Source organism: Falco punctatus (assembly GCF_963210335.1).
Source record: "Falco punctatus genome assembly, chromosome: 9".
In the NCBI taxonomy this organism is placed as follows: Eukaryota; Metazoa; Chordata; class Aves; order Falconiformes; family Falconidae; genus Falco; species Falco punctatus.
Window position 1 is genome coordinate 43,316,573 of NC_137589.1, and position 20,338 is coordinate 43,336,910.

At 35.9% G+C, this 20,338-nt stretch overlaps 1 protein-coding gene across 4 annotated transcripts in view; it reads left to right on the forward strand.

Annotated features, from left to right (window-relative positions):
- Nucleotides 1-20,338, forward strand: part of DENND1A (DENN domain containing 1A) — a 231,116-nt gene that overhangs the window by 69,579 nt on the left and 141,199 nt on the right. For all 4 annotated transcript variants that reach the window (XM_080402471.1, XM_080402472.1, XM_080402474.1 and 1 more), the window contains exons 4-5: nucleotides 1,181-1,230; nucleotides 7,006-7,125. In XM_080402471.1, coding sequence (XP_080258597.1) covers nucleotides 1,181-1,230; nucleotides 7,006-7,125 — 170 coding nt within the window. The remainder of the gene's footprint in view (nucleotides 1-1,180; nucleotides 1,231-7,005; nucleotides 7,126-20,338) is intronic.

Here is a 20,338-nt window from a genome sequence, read left to right on the forward strand (position 1 = left end):
GAGTCAATATGTTTTCTGCTTCATTGAATAGGTTATTAGATTGATGTAGTTTATTTGTTGAATGATGGCATTGGTTTTAGAAATAAATGAAGTGAAAAGCATCAATTTAGTTATTGATGGTAATTTATTGCTATTGGTCAGAAAAGTGTTGAATTTACCAGAGGATTTGTTATTTAGTCAGGGTTATCTTGTTTCAGCCGAAAGCAGAAATATAGTTTACGTTTCAGGTCCTGAAATATTTAAGCGTGAAGGAGAATGAACAATGAATTGGCTGGTACTAAAGGTCTGCAAACTGGGTATAGCTTTATGGTGGATTGTGGATTATAGAATTCAAATTTTAAATATTATAGAACAATATAATGTAAATGAATTACTTCTGTCTGTGAATACAACTGTTTTGGGACTAACATGTTTCTGGCTTTGCCTCTTCAATGACTGTATTTGTTTCAAGTTATAAAGTTGAAAGTTATCAATTTATTTGCTGATCATGTTTTCAGTTTTCATGTTCATGCTGTTTATATCATGCAAAGGCTATGCTTAGAAGTTTCTCTGCGGTATTGTTTTGTAACTTCTAGAAAATGGTTTGTAGGTTAAATGATTTGTATTAATTTTAATACACATTATTTTAATCAGTCTTTTAACACTCAGATTTTCTTTCTAATAGGAGTAGGCAATGTTAAACATTCCTGCTATGAGCTCTACTGGCTTTATCTTTTGTTACTTATCTTGCTGATGTTAGGAAGTATTCTCTAATCCCCCAGACCTCTGTTCCTAGGTAACAGTCAAAAGCTGTGCCAGCAGAAGTGGTCCTGCCAGGCCAAACCCATGTGGTTTGGTGTTATTCACTATGATCCATATGGTCAGGGTAGAGATTGTCCCTAGAGAGGTGTTAACACTCAACAACCCAACCTCCTCCTACTCTTCGGAGAATTGCTGGATGGCTCCTGCTGCCTGCCCATGTGTGAATCTTGATTAATTTTTCATTTTTAATGAAGTTTGATCATGTTTATTATTTCACATGATTGACTGCCTGGTACTCCTGCCATGTAATTGATAAAGCCCATATTTCTTCATCTGTCTCTTATTTCTTCAGGGCAAAGTTGTGAAATTGTGTGATGTGGTTAATATTAGATTTATTGGTCCCAATAGATGTATAAATTATCTCTTTTTCTCTCCACAGGAAGTTCTACAGACTTTGACCAAGTTTTGTTTCCCCTTCTATGTGGACAGGTAGTGTTAGCTTTTCAAACTTTACAAGAAAATAAGCTTGTCAATAAAACCACTGTAGAAAATAAAAACCATACCATTCGGAATGTTCTGTCTGCTTGACTGTGACTTAAAGCACCCAAGTGCAAATTATAGTCTTAGAATCACTTTTTCCTGGGGTTTTTATGGGCACCATCAAAAAAAAAAAAAAGTTTTAAAAGTTTGAGCTGTTCAGTGGCAGCAGTAAGAGTATGTTTTGTTTTACTTCTACGTAATGCTTGGATGTGAAAATGCCTGGGTAGTAATTATCAAATATGCATATTAGTATCAAAGCTTTGTGTGTATGTATCTTATTTCTTAATTGCCAAAATTTGGGCAGAACAATGAATTAAGTGCTTTACATTTAAAGGTCTCTTGATCTTGCTGGAATGCTGGTGCTTTACTTGGTGGCTACTTAATGTAGCCTCTAATTTTGAGTGAAAAAAAATGGTAAAGTAAGTTACAGTGGACTTGACAGGAACTGCAAATATTTAATTCTTTTATTTAGAAAACTCCAGAACTTTCTTAGTTCTTTAATTTTGCTTTTACTGTGGATTATTTTGAATGGTTTAATGAAAAGAACAAGCATTGGAATTTTGAAAGGATGCACACTGCTCATATCATCTACAAGCATAATTTAATTGGTTAGAATCACTTGTCTTAGGTCAGCTAACACACTGAATGGTTTTTGAATGATTAAATTGACCTTAACTATGATTAAACTGCTAGAAATCTTTTTCACATTTCAGTGAAATCAGTGATAATTACAGTACAAATTGATTTTCTTTATAAATCAACATCCATATCTAATACCACTTCTTGTTTGAGCCATTATTCAATTTTTTAAACCCCCCCCACCTCCCCCCATAGGCCAGCTTGTATTTCTTAGATATCTTGAAACATTTTTCACTGGTTTCTGTGAATGGAGATGAAATCTCACCACACTTCTCTGGAGATAGAAGTCTACATATTGAAACCACTGCTACGCTTTGTCCTTCAATGTAGTCATCTGGGGTTGGAGGAAGCTGAAAGCTTGGCTGGATCATGCAGACGGTATGTGCTTTCAACCCTCCAGGTGGTTCCTGCAGATCAGGGTTGAGAGCCATTGGTGAGGCACTGCTGGAGACAGCTATTATTACCAGTGCCTCTGCTGTATCTGATTTGTACATAAAAGGAGAATTTGAATATCCTGGGCTGTCAACATGAGCTACTAACCAGCACTTGTTGACTTCGATGACCTTTAAAAGCCACAAATACTTATAATTTGGAAGCACTTTTTGCTGTTTATCTTTTTCCTATCCTAAAGGGAGGGAACAGTACTTACAAAATAAGTACTTATATGTATTTTTCTCATGTATGTGTTTCTGCTAGAAATATTTATGTTCACTATGTGTAGGTTTATTGTACCTAGGGGTTTTGTTTGTTTTGCTGTTGGTTTGTTGGTGGTTTTTTGTTTTCCTCAGCAATATAACATTCTGAAAGATAAGAACGCTGAAAACCCATATGGGGTGCAAATGAGAACATAATGAAAAGTGATTCCCATTTCTGGATTCTCTTGTTTGAGTATCACAGACTGTCACTGAAAAGACAGAAGCCAACAGTTTTGAACATAAAGCAGAGATTGTAACCCATAGTACACTTAATAATTTAAAATAAAGAATGAACTTTGATTACTCTGGAAGGTAGACGACATCCCAAGTGAAGGATATGGTGGCTGAAAGAGATGTGTGTGCTACTTCTCTTCTTGATGTAAAAATACGCGCACACGCCCACCCCACCCCCCGCCACGAATAGGTGTGTGCATAGGTATAGATAGAAATAAATACTTGTAGTCCTCTGTGATGTAAATTAGCTTTGAACTGTGTGTGAGAATTCACCTGCCAGTTACAGCAAGAAGGTAAACAGTCTTATATCACTGGATGCAAATTAATGTGACCATGATCAAGAGAAGAATACAGGGCATCTTAAGTGCAAAATGTTCTTCATCTTTTAGCTACTTCCAAAATCAGAAGTGATCAAATACCTGTTTCTAGAGGCTGTTCCTGGAACTCAACAAGCAATGAATTTACACTAGTTGGTCTTTTCTTTCCCTATTTACCGTTAACCAGCTACTGAGTGTGTGTGTGTGTATATATATATATATGTATTTTAAATAAAGTTATTTAAAGTAATGAGCAGGTATCCCCATAATGGAATTACTATAGACAGTGCTTGAATATTCCCCTCAGTCTTCTCAGTAAACAATTTTTCTACTTTGAGTTGAGAAATTGCTTCTAGAAGAAATCTGTCTTCAGTTATAGGTCAGAAAGGTCCTTACAGTCATGTTTGAGTTGACTCACACTCTCTAGTGGGATTTTATCTCTCTGTATGTGCCTGAGAAGTGGTGTGTTGGATCAGATCTCCAGTTACTGTAATTCTTAGTCTTCAGGGTGTTACTACTTTTAATATTTTGTTCATTCTGAACAAAAAGACAGAGAAACACTGAAGTGGTTTCAGTAAAGGCCTTCCAAATACTTAAGTGCTATTCCCCATTAACTAGATTGCCTTGTTGTTAGCCATGACAGTTTTAGTATTAGAATCTCTCTGCAATGTTGAGAAGTCTTTAAAATTACTGTTCTTAGTATAACATTGAAGATACTGGCTCATTGTTCAAATGACTTAAGAACATGGGATAATACCTTCTGTTGGAATAATACTCAGTGTAGGATATCTCTTCATGTTCTGTGGAAAAACAATCAGTAGGAATTACAATGAAAAGATACTGATAGAAATGATCAGAAATGCAAAGTCACTAAAGAATAGATGCTACTTTTCTTTTCACCAGCTCAAAGCCCAGAGTAGCATTGCCAGTCATAGAACTTCAGTTTTCAACTCCTGCTAGAGTCATGTCCCCGGTTTATATATACTCTGTGTGAGGACTTTTACTTGGGGAAATTTAATTTATATAACTATATTCAGTGTTATTCCACTGAAAAGCTGGCACAATACTGCAAATCTTTTTAATGGTGAAGTGGGCTCAATGGTACTTGAGTCTTGCTTTGCTGACTTTGATGTTAAACAGTGGTATTTCTTTAACAAGTGCTGAGAAAGGATGTAAATCTTCACCTATGTATGTGTCTCCATTAAGGCTGCATGTTTCATAAAGCAGATGGCAAAAGTTGTGAATACTGTTGGCCTCTGCGAGATCAGCTTCAGATGATGATAGGACAGTAAGATTTTGAGGCAAATAAAAATCTTCTGCATATCTGAATGCGCTGAAGGTTTTGGCACTCATTGACACAGGTTCTTAATTCTTTTTATATTGATTCTTTTTATATATATTGTTGCTAGTGGTCAAAAATCACCAGGGACTAGTTTGCTCCTTCCTTTAGGCAGTGGATTGTGAGTTTTCTACTCTTAGGGTTGCAGGATCAAGGATTTTTAAGAAATCACTCTTCCTCTCTTCCCTTCTCTCCAACCCTAACTTCTGTCTGTCCATTTAGAGATGAGATTATGGTGCTTCCACCCCATTAGGCTCTAAACAGACCTTCTTCCCATTTGAAAATAGAGCTATGACTTTTAAGTAAAGATTAAGAAAAACACTTTTTATGTTGGGAAGTTTATCCTTCCACATGAAGACCTGACAACATACCAGATATATCTAGTTTCTGCAGATCACATAAATGCAAGAATCTTTAGGTTTAATTTGGAGGAACTTACCAACTTGTCACAATTGTTTAATAAACAAGCTTCTCCCTGCTTCAAATGAAGCACGTTTTTTGCCTTCCCCTCCTGCCCCTTCCATAATGTTGTCAGCTAGAATGCTCTTCCTCACACACGCTCTGCTCTCAACTTTGTTAAAATTAAGTATATAATCCACTTTTTAAACACCATACTAAAATCACCATAGTAACATTACACCCAAGCTTTACAAATGAAATGCAACATCAGTAAGGGTTTTTTTGGTGTCCCCTAGCAGCTCAGTATGGTGTATGGAAATGGTTGTTCTCTTGACGTGTAGATTTCAGTAGGATGATAGTACTTACACTGTCTGATTCTCAGACTACTGAAATGCTTTTAAATATCTGTTGTCTTGTTCATCTGTGAATTTGGAGCACTTTTCCATCATCATCACTGCATGGTATTCCTTCCCTGTTTGGAATCCACTGAAGGATTCTTATTTCTAAGCTGGACAGTGACATCTTTCTGATCTGGATCAAACTTATATTTCCTAAAAGTTTTTTTTTCTCTAGGCACTGAGTGTATAATCTCCCACATAATTGTCTTTTGCATTGTGTACAGCATTGCAGAAGAGAATATTTGCTTGCTTTTAAGGCTTGGAACTGTTAGCTAAATGACCTTGAATGTCATGGATTTTGTTGTTGCTGTTGGTAGGACTGACTTGTAAAGATGCACGTGTAAATGCTACTCAGTTTTCTCAGTTCTCAGTAAACCTCAAATAAACTAGAACATAACCTGAAACAAGAGTTCATCTCATATCATTATGAGGTCTCAAATAGATCTGAAATTGGATGAAAAGTCCTCTAATAATTACACTAGTCCCAGATGCACCACTAAATGTCAAAATTTCTGTTAAGCAGTAAAACTAAGTCTCTACAGACAGAGAGGTGAATTGGACTTGGTTTATGTGGAATCTACCATCGTGGTACATAAGCATTTGATTAACTTCAGACTAATGTTGTAATATCTCAAGAACGTCTTTCATTTTGTTAATAAATACCATTCAGAAAGTGCCGTGCTTTAAATGTAAAGCATCTTATTTTGATCTTATTTTACTGTTTTGAACATCACCTATCAGTGGTAAAATATGGATGTGAATTATAGTATTTTTAAAGACATGAATTTTTAAATGTTTGGGTTTTGATTTATTTTCGTTTCTTTATTTGGGTAGTGTTTGTGTTTCTGTTTTGGTAGTGATGGGTGTTGGTTGTGGTTTTTTGTTTTGCTTTTCACAACTGTAATTTGGGCAAATTTTCCTATAGTGGTACCTTTCACTATGGTGTGGGTGGGAGCCAACATCTAAGAAAATTATTAGTTCACTTGAGGTATTCTTGAAGACCTGTTAAGATCTAATGGATGAGGAAACGACTCATAATTTTGAAAGATCATATAAAAGTCCTATAAAATTATTTTTGTAGTCATGGCTGGCTTTAGCACAGTGTACTTTTGATTCTGGTTTATCTTTTCTTCTTTTGCACACCATGCTAGTCTTTCTTTTAACTGGTTACCTAGCCACTAGAGTAAAGGAGAGTCACCTGGCATGGTTCCAGTTGCTGAACGTTTTGGAATGGGTTATCTGGCATACATGCAAAATTGGTAGATGGATAATAAAGCTTCTATAAGTCAATATCCAAGTGCTGAAGAAGCTTAGAATGTTATTAAACATTGTCTTGCTCTTGGAGTAAACAAATTAGTAAATGAAGAGTAATAAATATTTTGGGTCATATGAGAGAACTTGGATTTAGCTTGTACAGTGTGTACTACGTTGAAGATGGTTGGTACTCATAACCATTTTCATTTAAAGATAAACACATTTTTAGTGTCTTCCCACACTTATGACATGGGAAGAAAAAAACCCAAACCCCACTCCTTCCTCACCAAGCAACTAGCATGTTGAAGTTTCAAGAGAGTGTGTACTCTTAATTTCTCAAAAGAACTCTGCTGAAAGAGGAAGTGTTATAGGTTCAATGACTTGGACTAGATACTTCTGACACAGAGTTAGTTCAGCATTAATTTTTTCCTCTTACTCTTTATTTTCAGCCATGCAGTTAACCAAGTTGGGCAGAACTTTACATTTGTGCTTACAGACATTGACAGCAAACAGAGGTTTGGATTCTGTCGCTTATCTTCTGGGGCCAAGAGCTGCTTCTGTATCTTAAGGTAGGTCTGTGGTTTGGCTTTTGGCTGACTCTAGGAAACAGTGTTTGACTTTGCTGTGTTACACTGCAATTATAATTTCCAGCTGTTCAAAATTATTTTCCTATCTGGGCCTCAAAGTCACTGCTCTTCTGCAGAAGTGATGCAAAATATCTTGCACTTTGAGTTCCTCTGTAGATAACTGTGTTTGTTTGTAGTCAATGTTCTTGAGTTAAGTGTAGAAAAAAAAATATCTCTTTGCAGTAATTTGATATGACATAGCATGATGGCAGCTGTTATCCTTAGCTGTCACAACTGATCTTGTTAAGACATTTTGTGGACATTTGTATATGCAAGTTTTATTAACAAAGCATCTGTTGGTAACTGAGAGAATGTCACTGATGCTCTCCACATCCTAAAAGTTTGTATGTATGAGCTTTACCCTCTCTCGTTGAGGATTTTGTGAAGTTTGTCATAATAAAGACTGTTAGTGGAAATTGGGAACAATGCATTTCGCATGAAATAGGAAAAGAGGCTCTATCAGAGTAATTTTTGATGACCTCCCACAGACAGGTATGAATACAGTCTGTAATTTTCTATCCACATTTGCTGCAAGAAATTACGCAAGTAAAATCAGTTTCAGTATCTACCCATATATTAGTTCCATTAAGAACTACTATGGATTAAAGATTTCCCTGTGACATTCTGGCCTGTCTTGTTTTAAACAAATTTAAAGAGTGGTCTGACTTCTGCTTTCTGCTTTTTGCATGTTTATGAGAAATTGGAAGTGTTGGAGCAATGGCCCAGGTAAAGATAGCTTAGAGTTAACTGTGTGGATCGCCAGCTAGGTGACTGAAGAATCGTTTGAGCAATCACAAATGAGGACAATTTCCTTTATGAGCAATTGTAGACCTCTGTCTCAGTCGTGTCTGGTTTGCTTTTCAGTTGAGAAAATCCATTGTAAGAACAAGAAGAACTTGTCCTCATCCTACGAGTACTGCATGTTGCATGTGACAGAATGTGAGCTTCTGTATAGATGTTATTGAATATGACCCCTCTGGAGAATTTCAGGGGTGATGTTGCAAAAACCAAGAGCTTCTCATTTCATTGGGTTGCATACAGCAATGTCATGGAATAGATTTTTGGATTGATGTATATATTTAAAATGAACATCTGTGGCATTTGTGCTGGCACTAGACTGGTGAAGATACTAAATGTTTGTTGTGTTGTACTTCAGCTTTATACTGATGGCAGTGATCTGCTAACTAGGTCTTCACTGAAGCTTAATATTTGGGGGAAATTATTGTGAAATCTACCAAAGTTACTAGTTAATTGTGTGGGAGGCAGGCTGACAGGTGTTTTCTCAGTATCTTCCTTCTTTCTAGTCTCTACTAGACATTTTGACTATTATTAGCTGTGGCAACCCAGCAATATGGAACCTATACTGAAGACAGGGAGGTATGTCCCTAGCTCTTTCCCTATGGCTGCTACTCTGTATAGTTGGGATGCTGATTCGCTCTCATGTGGAAAGTGTCTGGGTACATAAGGTAACTTTTCCTGACTAATGACAAATCAAAGGAGAAGCACAGTTTAGAAAGAAAATCTGAATGAGGAGTAGTATGAGTCCCTCCTTGATCTCTCCTGGATAAGAGTGCTTTGCTGTCAGCTCCCTTATGTTGAGTGAATGCCAAGGAGAAATGGAGGAGTTATGTTGTAGTTAAATGCCTTCTGCTTCAACTCATAACCAAAAAAAAAGGGAAAGAGGAAAAAAAAAAGTTATAGCAGTGGATGAATTGGGAATTTTAGCTTTATTCCTACTCCTTTCTCCTATGAACTAATGAGAAAAGGCAAGTTCATCATTAATGCAAGTGAATGTAAGTTCTAGAGGATAATAAAGAATGTAAATCAGCATGACACAGATGGACTCGCTCTATTCCCAGGACTGCAGCACCCACTGTTGATGTGAAACTTTTCAGTGTCCTTTATGAATTAAAGGATGCTGCATAGTAAATGGATGGGTGGAAATATGCTGGAGAATGTGAGAATGATACAAAAAAGCAAGTGGGGATGAAAAGAATATTTATTTGTTTTTAAATTGCAGGTTGGTTGGCAGCAATCTTCAAGTATTCCTTGTTGTGTTCAGCAACAGTTTACAAATTAAGTGGTATTGTTTATTGTTGGAGATGATACTCACATGTTTATCAGTGAGAGATTTTATGGGTCTGGCTATGGTAAAACGATTTGGAGGTGGGAAATCATCACGTTTGGTTATTGAAGAGGAACAGGAAAAAAAAGGAAATTCTTTTCACTCAACCAGTGCTTTAAAAACTTTCTGTAGAAGTCTGGAAGTGAAGTTTAAAGCTGAGAATATACTCAGAAGGCCAGAAGTCAAGGTCTGGACTGTGAGTTTTGAGGTGACCTTGAGACTTTTTCATGTGGGTACAAAGTATAATAAGGTGCTGCTTGGAGTTGAAGAGCATTAAAGTTATCCACATGGATGTAGTGCCTGTGGTGAGCAGAAAGGCAATTCCCTTCTACCGAGGAACTGTTTTGGCTGTTGTAACCAGTATTGTTTAGAAATCTGCTTTCGAGATAGTTTTCATAGTTTTGTTCCTGCTGTGGTTAGCATCACACAGATTTATGGAAATCTTTGATTAAGTTTATAAACTGCATCTTCTAGGTGTTCTGTGGTTTTATTCATTTTTTATTTTTTTTTAGTGTAGGACCACTGAGTCTGTTTTATTCAGTTTCCTTTTTTCTTCACTGGGTTTCTAGCTAATCATGAACCTACAATGATCAAATAGTGTATGTAGCAGGAGGTGTGGAGTGCTCTGTAGCGTGGATGGCTATTTGCTGTGTTTCTGACAGCAGAGGGCGGACAAAAGCACAGAACAAGTGTCGCAGATGGTCTGGTGGGGTTTTTTGAGGTTCTGAGCAGTGAAGTGAATGAAAAAAGCCCCACAAACTCATCAGTATCTTCTGGGTGACTTGGAATTCTGGACTGTCTTTTTCAATGCAATATATTACAAAACTTAAAATACACTTTTAAATGATTTTGTTTTCCAAAGGATGAATGCACTGTAAGTTGAGAGCTAATGTCTAAGTCTAAATTCTGAGTTCTAATTCGGTAATTTTAAAAGCATAGAAAAATTTCCACGCCCAAAGATTTTTTTCTAAGTCTCTATTTCAGGACTTCAGGACTTTGGCTGAAATGAAATAAATCCTATTAGATATGTGTTAAGAAGCAGATTTTTTTTTATTTATTATTTCTTTCTTTGCTTGTTTTTTTTCTAGATGTTTCCTTAATCTGACTTCACATCAGATTTGGTGTGGGTTTTTAAGGGTGAACAGCGTATAGATGGTTCTGAATTTAGTGAAGATCTGTAGTCTCTTATTAAAAAAAAAAAAAAGAAAGAAAAACGGAAAAAAGAAAAGGAAAAAAAAAAAAAAAGAAAAGGTGTGGAGACATTCCTAAACTGCTGTTGCTTATTTTTCTGAGACATCTTCTTAGACTCCTTCATCAAGCATGTCCCCTAGTTTTGTTCTGGAATTTGTGTACCTTTTGTTTCTTGTCTTTTCTAAGTGTTCTATGTTTGTACAGAGGTAATGTTCCTTCATTAGGGCAGAAGAGCCTGGAAGGTGTCAGAGAGGCTCAGAATTTGTTCTTGATTACTGTTTCCTGCTAATTGCAGTGTACTGAAAGATAATGTAAACATACTGATCTACTGATATGATCTCAGTGATCAAAAGTAACAGTATATATTTATCTTTCTGCTTTTGTGTATTCTTAAAGCTTATAGATGCTTTCTGATTCTTAAGAATTCTGCATGCTAAGGCTCTTAATTTTCATACCACAATGTTTTAATATTAGATTTCCTTACTAGCTTATTCATTTTTTTCAAATTTCTAGCAACTGTAGCTGTAAGAAATTCTCCAGAAGTGGGTTTGTTGCTTACATTATGGACACTTGTTCATTGGCTCCGTTGTACTTGCCTCTTTGGCTAACTCCTGTGCCTCTTAAGAGTTCTAGATCACAGGCATTGATGAATCTCAACATCCTTTTGATGGGAAAGCAATACGTAAACCAATTTGTATTGGTATCAGTAAGTGTACTGTAAAGAGTGGAGTATTTTATTTTACAATCTGGTTTCTCAAAGCTTAAGTGGACAAACACTTTTGTATGTGTTCTGCCCATAGGGGGACAGAGTTAAAAACCTCATAGCTGAAATTACTGTAAGCGTGCTACTTCCACTTGTACTCTTTCTAATGGTCTGAAGATGGGTGAAGAAAATGATGATACAGGAAATAAAACTATGAAGAGACTGCTGAACATACAAAATTCTAAATTCTACCAAGGCATTGTAACATGAAATTCCTTTTTTTCTTTCCTTCTCCCTTCAAAGAAAGATACCAAGTTTTTGTATGAAGACATTATTCAAAAGTGTATATCAGTTTTCATTGTGGCTGGATTTTTTGTCCTGAGTTTTGTAGTATCTGACTCCTGACAACTTTGTCTTTCTGTGCATCATGAAGGAAGAAAAAGTTCTCCTATAGGAATGTAAAAAAATGTCATTAATTCAGTCCGAATATGTTTTTATTGCAGAATGATTATTTAATAAAACTAACAAGTTTAATTTTTAAAAATATTTTTATCTTTTATTTTCTGAAATATTTCTAGAATCCAGTGTAAGGATCCAGTTACTGATGCTTGAAAAATTCTTCAGGTTATAAGCAGATAAGATCCAGTCATGTCTTCAAATGTCTATTTCATATTCTGACTATCTGAACTTTAATAAAGTTACATGTTTATGAAACACACTGCTTTTACATATAAAATAATGGCAATGTTGAATGTATGGTAACCTATTTAGATGTATGAACTGGTTTAAATGTGTAACTCAGTGTAATGATTTCAGGTTATGTAACATAATAAAATGGTGACCTGAATACCTCTATTTTTTATTCAATAGTTTAAAAAAATCACAGGCACTTTCACTGAGTTGACCCTAGTATTAAATGTGTACTTTTCTTACGGCAATGTATATTTAAGTTTAAAAAATAATTTTAGGGGCTCAACTGAGAACTTTTTGTATCTATTTAACTGAACTTTTGTACTAAGTAGGTATAAGGTCAAGTATAATAATTGTGCTCTTCAAAACCTGCCAAATGGTTTTGAAGTAACATTCTTGGCTTCATAGTCCCTTACTTTTGAGTAAAAATTCTGAGGCCAGTAATGTGAAAAACAGAATGATAAAAGTTCTGAAATAAAAATGTGTTCAAACAAACAATCTAAAACCGAAAAACCCAACAACACAAAACACCCCCAACCCCCCAGCACTTCTACAGTATAATATAGCAATCCTAATAAAACTGTTTTTAAAATTTTAAGAAAATTAGCTGCTAGTGTAAAACACCACTTTCTTAATCTTGTCTGGATTATTGGTGTGTGATAGAATATTAAAATCTGTAATTTGTTTTATATACGATTCTTTTTTCCAGATATTATACAAACAGCTTTGGGAGACGTTAGGTAAATGCTGCCAGACCACACACAATGGTGTATCCCTTGGAGGCTGCCTATATGCTGTTTTTTCCCTTCCTGTCAAAATGGGTAGCAGCAATAATAGTAAAAACTTTCAGGGACAAGGACCTGATCGCTGGTACATGAATGAGACAGTGGGTACTGCTTTGACAGCCCTAGAGGTGTGTGGTACTGGATAGGCTGTGGTGCCCTGAAGGCCCTGAGATTTATGCATACTTTGTCAGTTGAAGTAATTAGACTTGGTGGACAAGCACTCTCATTCCTGTAACCCTGTAATAGGTATCTTGCATTTTTTTTAAAAAAATATTAACTAACAGAAGTTCTGCTATATCTGTTGAACTGTGAGTTATAGGACCTATTGCCAACTGCTTGAAGGAGCAGTAATAAGTCAAGGGTTTTTGTGTTGCTCCAAGTTTTGTTAAAGTTAAAAAAACCCAAACAAACAAAAACAACAAAGAAAAAACCCCAAAAAACCCTTCCAAAATCCCCCAAACCACCTTTGTATGGTTTTGCTTTGGTTCACAAACTTACTGGGCAAAGTTACTGATTTAAGAAGGTGCTATAACCATGTGCAACTCTGATTTCAATTTTACTTAATTTGAAGTTTTCAGTGGGTATTCAGCTTTTGTACCCAAAATGAAAATCATTCTTCTGAAGTGAAATGCAGAAACATTTGTGTGGAAATCCCTGTTGGCCAAAATAGCTAAGCTCTGCACCACTCTTTTTCTAAGATAAAAAGAAATGAATCTATAATAGTTTGTGACAGATGGCAGAAAATGTAACTAACTGAATGTGATTCTGTATGGAGTTATTTGAGGTTTTTGGTGTGATTTGTTGTGAGTTCCTCTCCTCCCCCCTTTCCTTTCCTTTGATTGCAGTCTTTGTCCATTTATTCTTAGGATAGAATAAGATTTCTGAGCAGGGGCCTCTCTTGTGGTGCAAAGTGAGAATTGTTTTTAATTGAGCAGAAACATGTGGAAGGATCAGGAATATCTCAAGGGATTACAGAAAAATTCCAAATTTGTACTACTTACAGCTTGTGTTTAGAGCAGGGTCTGCTGGGAATAAATGTTAGTTAGTGTGACCTGTGACCTTAAAAACTGTTGACATGGATTTCAGCCAGAAACTAGCCACAGAACTCCTTTGTTAAGCTCATTCATAGCTCCTTGAAAACTCTAGTCAGTGAAAGTTGCCAGCTCAAATCTAAGGAAAGCAGAGCCCTTTTTTTTCTTTTTTTTTTTTTTTCTTTTTTTTTTTCTTTTTTTTTTTTTTTTTCCCATGCTTTGGAAACAGTGGACGCCCCTTAACCAGCAAGACTTCTTTAATAGGACTGCATCGCCTAAACTTGATTGGAATTGACAGCTTCCTGGCTCAGGCTTGCCAACTGGCAGGGTATTGATGCATAGGGGACAAACGGCTTTAAGGGCCTGTATACCACTGTTTGTGTATGTGCCTCCAAAATGTAACACACTTATGTTGTGATACCTTCTAATGTAAAGAAAAAAATCCCAAGCCTTGAACACTGTGTTTAGTTCCACAAAACTTTCAGTTATTTTGGAGGAGGAATTTGAGTATTTGTTGTGGGTTTTGTTTTAAAATGACTATCCTGTTGTCTTTTACAATTTTCCCTTTTCACTGATTTGGCCAAAAGCCACAGAAAAGTATTTACACTTAGGGGGGAGAGCAGGAATAAATCTTGATTTTAGAATTTTGACAGTGATGTTGTGGTTTTTTTTCAAATGCGGGCATATTGTACTTAAAAATCTGATTATTCCAATATATAAGGGTTACATTTACAAAACCTCCTTCTTAGGCACTCACTTCTTTAGGAGTTTTTCCCCTTAATGGATTTTGTTTTTCTGATTCTCTAGCGGATTCTAATGGTAGGATTCATTATTTGACCTGCGTGAAAGCTCACCTGACTTACTAAATTTTACTTTTGAAGTAAGATGTACTATCACACCAGTAAGCGATGTTGCTATTATGTATATCTGGTGATAAGAATAGATACAAAATATGACACGGGAAGGAAAATACAAATCTTGGTTAATTTTAAGATTAAAAAATGTATGTAAAACAAAGTAATCTTCATGAAAACTCATTGAGCAGATACATGGTAAACTGAGATAAGATATCCTTAATTGATTTACAATGAAATTTTATGCTGTTTCTCAAACGTAGGGTAAAGTCTCACTGATTCAATATCCTTTGAACAACCGACACTGTTAAAACACACAAATATTACAGTTTTGATTCAGTTATTTCTTAAAGGCTTAATTTTGTAAAAGTGCACAATATGTAAGGCTGATGTATATTTTTTTTTTTTAGTGTCTTCCGTGGGATTTTTTTTAAAGAAAATGGCAGATGCAAAAGTGAATCAACCTCATTTTTTCTAAGGACAATGCAACATTAACTGATAATGACTATTGTTTTCTAGGGATGGAGAGGAAGGGTGGTGGCAGAAGAAACTGGAAGCTGCTTCCCCCGTGTAGCCATCCTCTTCCACTGAAGGCATAAGATTCCTGCCCTTTTCTTAGTCGTTATCATCCTCTTTGAATTCTTGCTGGTTCTTGTAGCCTCAGAGAGCTGCACTTCCTACTGAACTCATTCCTGATTAGCTGAAGTAATTTGAGTTTTACTGAATTCCACCCACGTGTCCAGAGCTGACTTTGCTGCCTTCCTGCTTACGCCACAGAGCATCTTGTTCATGTTAGTGAGGCAAGTTGGAGTAATTCAGCTCAACAAAGCTTGATCCTATAGAAATTCTTTAATAGCCTCTGGAAATTATTAAATGCTTCAATTAGAAAGATTGATATATTTTTTTGTTGTTGGTCTAAAACGTTCCATAGCTGTTGTTTGTGAAGAAGTATTTGCAGATGAATCAGGAAGGACATCCCATTCTCACTTTATCCGGATGAAAGTTTGGAACATTAAAAAAGTGCAGATTTGTAATGCATGCTTTGAACTAGTGTTAATAGGAATTTTCTTTTGTGGAGTATAAAGACTTTCACTTTAATGACAATTTAATATATCTAGTAGTAGTTTGATATATGGGAAGGCAGAGACGTAGAATTCTTTTTGTTAACTAGAAATTCTTACCTGATTTACCGTTTCTTCATGCTTTGTGTTTTTCCTTTGCATAATGAAAGTAAATTAAGAGGAAAACTATTTTGTGCCTGGTAAAAAAAGTAGTTAGACTACTCCTTTTCTTTTTTTTAATTTCCTATGTAGTAACCACCCCCCCACACCCCCCCACACCCCCATCTGGCTGCATGCTTCTTTGAGAAATATGTAATTAGAAGTATTGTTTAAGGTTTTGCTGTTTTCCCACTTGTGGGTCATACATGGGTGGGTTTTCTTGGTTTTTTCTTGGTTTATGGTTTGGGTTTTTGTTTTTGTGGGTTTTGTTTGTCCATTTGCTGTTCACAGGTGTTGATTTCAAGAAGAGCAATTACTGGTTTTGGGTGTTTTGTGTCATGTCCATCCCCAGTCTTACCATTGGCATATGTACGCAACTCTAATTTTAATATCTTGGAGTGATTTGGAAGATGGAGAAGGGAATTAGTGCAGAGAACAACATGGTACCAGGACTGCTGGGTTCTGTAGCCAGTTTTCATTTGTGACAGCTGTAATGAGTGTGCGGTCTCATGACTGTTACCCTAAGTACTTTTGTTCTGGCAAGCTGAGTAAAATAGATTTTGGGTGCTTTTTCTTGTTAAGGTTAGGTTACAGTTAGTTCATCGTGGCCTGTGTGAAGTTAGTGCTTTTATCCATTTATGTAATATTAATTACTGTTTACAAAAAGTTTACATATAATCCATGTTTTTGAAAGGAGAGGAAGAGAACTGATAATGAAACTAGGCTTGCCTGCAACAGAGTAAGAATTTATTTGCTAGTTTAAAGTGCAATTACAAGTCTAGGCTGCAAGCAATGCCTGTACATAACCCCAGAGCAGAGATAGCCTTTAAAAAACCAAACAAAACACTCCCGTCCATCTCTCTTTAACTTGATTTCTTCCCTTCTAATTTTTGCTGTTAGGCTTCTGTGTGGACAGAGAATTACTGTCTTAATTAAATAAGAAAAAAGTCCAGACTTTTATTTTATGATAATATACTGTAGTCATTTGTTGAACAAAATGGTAGTAAGCAAAATCAATGTTTTGCTTCCATATGTATCTATATGATCCTTTCAGGCCTTCCAAAAAGATGTATGGTAATGGTTGGAAATGATATGGAACGCTTTTAGGACAGTCTGTTTGGGCCTTGTGATGTATCGACCCTTGAATACCTGTACTAAGAACTCTTTGGAGATGAAAGAAAATAGCAAGCTCGTTCTGTTAGACACTGGCAAAGGCCATAAAAAATACATGTATAAATCATGAGAAATTGGATCTTCCTGATTCAACAGTACAACAAAATTATACCTAATAAAAATGTTGTTATTGAGCCTCCATCTGCCAGCTTCCTAGATATTTTTTTTTTAGCAGTGAATTCAAGGCATGCATTGAATATTAGAGTTGAAGATGCAGATGTTTCTCAGTTCCTTTGCATGGACCTTACAGAGAAAAGAAGAGAGGGCAGGAAAAAATCTGTAGCTACAGTCTGACCTCCTTTCACAGAAATTCTAGTTTATTACAAGCTTTAACTGTAGCAAAATGGTTCAACTTCCTTTTCTGTGTATGACAGGAAATTGATCTAAAGTGGCTTAGAAAATGTGAGAACGCCATGAGTGGAGTATGCAGGGTTGGAAGGGGTCTCCTGTTGTTGCAGGCATTTTGCTTTAACTTGACATGTTTATAAAACAGTTTACATCTTAAAAGTTTAGGGTTTTTACCCCTGCTGATTTGCTTAAACAGACACTGGCTTTTATTTTCAGTTACTTGTCAGAATATATATGGAAAAGTGATGAACCTAGTGAAAAGAGAGCTTGACATCAATTAAATTTAGCTATCTGTTTTGTGTTTCTGATTTCTGATACACTGTTTCCAGTATAGTTTTTCCAAACTTCCTGTGTTTTTTCTTTATTGTCCTTACAAGTTTTACAAGATAGAGATGATCTGTTTAAGAATACTGTTCCAGGAAAAGGAGGAATAAAATTTTGTATTACATCTTCTCATTTGTTGCCTTCCATTTTCATCACAGCCATTAAACTTTTTTTAGATGCTAGAAACTTATTTCAGAAAGCCTGTACGACTGTCTCAGTAGCTTATCTTGCTCAAGTATTTTAAAATAAATTTTGAAATGTCTCTCAGCTTATCTTAGCTTTATAAAACTATTATCTGCAATGCTGAATAAAATACACGTATTAAAATAGTCTTAAAAAACAAAAAGTATGCAATAATGCATTTTTTCTGTCCCGTCATTAAAAAGCTTCTATTGAAGCTTATTCCTAGTTTTTCTTGGTCCTGTTATTTATCGTGAATGAGCACAAACATTATTAATCATGTATATGTTGTGCATATGTATTTCATAAGAATGTGCATTCATCTGTGTGTACACGTGCAAGAATATGAGGTTTTTGCATATTTTCATATGTAAATGACTGTCTAAAGAGCAGTCACTAACCAAGACAAGTCTTAAAGAATCCAGTTGATTCTACATGAAGCTTGCGTTTTCTATTTTATTGATATGTGAGAAGTGTGTATAGTGTTCCTTCTTCATTTTTTTTCTTTGTAATGGTATGCAACATCATAGTTGCAGCAATAGAAATGCATTTTTATGTTTTGAGTTTTAACCAACATTGAAAGGAGTCGATTCCACTGAACTCATAAAAAATGAATTCTTATTTTCAACTAGATGTAGTTGATAAATAACAAGTCAATAGGGAATATATTAAATGACACTGAGTGAAAAGCTTTGGAGTTTTCATTGTGGTGTTGGTAGGTCTGTTAAAAACTCTGCTAGCTGAACTTGAGGTTTTAAAGGATGGTTGAATTGGTTTGAATATTTTTGTTGAAACTTAAATACTGTAGAACCTTGCATCTAAAAATCACAGGCACAAAAATGGCAGACTTGATGGATGGCTCAGCAGAAATGGACAGGGCTGGAGTAAGGTTTCATTTTGTTGGGTATTGTCGTTCTTAAATACACTACAGCATGCTTACTGTGTTAAATTCTGTTTTTCTAGTTCATCATAGTAGCAAAATAAATCCATCATAAAAAGGTACTTTTTTCTTTTTCTGGTGTTTTTTACCTTTTTTGTTTCACTTTTGTGTACATTTGCAAAATGCTACCAGTTTGTGCTGGGTGTTCTTGCAAATTACCTGGTGTTGTCAATATAGATTGATTAGAATTTGAATACTAAATGTAATAGGAAGAAGATTTAGAAAAGACAAAAAATGTGTCAGGTTCTGAACTCTGGATTGTTCTGTAATGACAAATGCTGTGAAAGAGGGAAAAGTCTTTCCAGGTGATGGAAGGGCACTGGTTACATTGCTTTTAAATGAATTGAGATTCTTGGCTTTTTTTCTGCCTTGCCATGCACACCTTCGTTCTAGTTTTCTGTTCACTGGTGACACATGCCTTATGGTTGGAGTAGGGCATGTGAAGTCTTCGCTGCAGATGCTTTATTGTATGTGAACAGCTGGTGATGTTTGAAAAGAAGTTCCTTCTGTTTCTATCAATTTTTCTCTTATCATCCACTAGAAACAGAAATTATTTATGTCCACCTATCAAGTTTGAGGTTGTACCGTGATTGCAAAAAGAAAAATAAATCCTGCTGTTATAATGAACCTAGTGTTACAAAATGTTAGCTCCAACCAGTCTGCTCCTCCCCCTGACCCCCAATTGCTGATAACATGCTTAAGGAAAACCAGTTAAGCCAGACCTGATCTGGTTCATTTGGGCAGGTACTGCAGGCATGGGTGTCCGGAATCAAATGCTGAATGCATAAGAGGTTAGCTGGTTAATATTAGCAAAATAGTTTTCCCTCCTGAACATCTTAGATAAACTGGACCTGTTGTTTGATAACTGCATACATGAGCTGTAAAAGAAATCTGTATAACCAAATTTAAGTCCCTTTTTACTTGTAGATAAGAGGTTGCAAAGAATATTAATATTAATACTTCATTTGGATGCTCTTCAGCCATTTTTTAATTGTTCCTAGACGGTGCTCGGCATTGGAGAAAAGATGTTTTGATTTTGGTTTTCACTATATATATACATCATTGTTCTTAGTTGAAACTGTGTTACCCTTTAACACTGGTATTTGTTTCTTTACACGTTGATTTTGGTAAAAAGTCTGAGCTGTGTACTTGCGTTAATTTTGTAGTGGGATAGAGTTATACCACTTTTGATGTTAGCAGCAGCCAGAAAGTACAGGGAGTTGTTTACAAAAGAGTCCCATCGATTCCCCTTTTCTGTGGAAGCATTCAAGCAGTAAGACCTGCACAGTCTGTTTGGCACAGTAGCTGCTCTCAGCTGGCCCTGTGCCCTCCTGCTGTTAGTCAGGGCAAAGGATGTGCCAGATCTCGGATTGTAACGGAGCAGAGCCTGCTTGCAAATCTGCTTGTAGTTAGCCTGGGGCCTTTTGGCAGCAGACTACAGCCGATTGATTTAGTTGCAATCCTTTTTCCTTAATATTTTCCATCTGGCCAACAATGACCTATAAAGACAGACACAAAACAGAGTTTGAATTATGAGGCGCATAATAGTAAAATGCTTCCAAATCTCGCTCTAGAACCTGCACCAACGGATC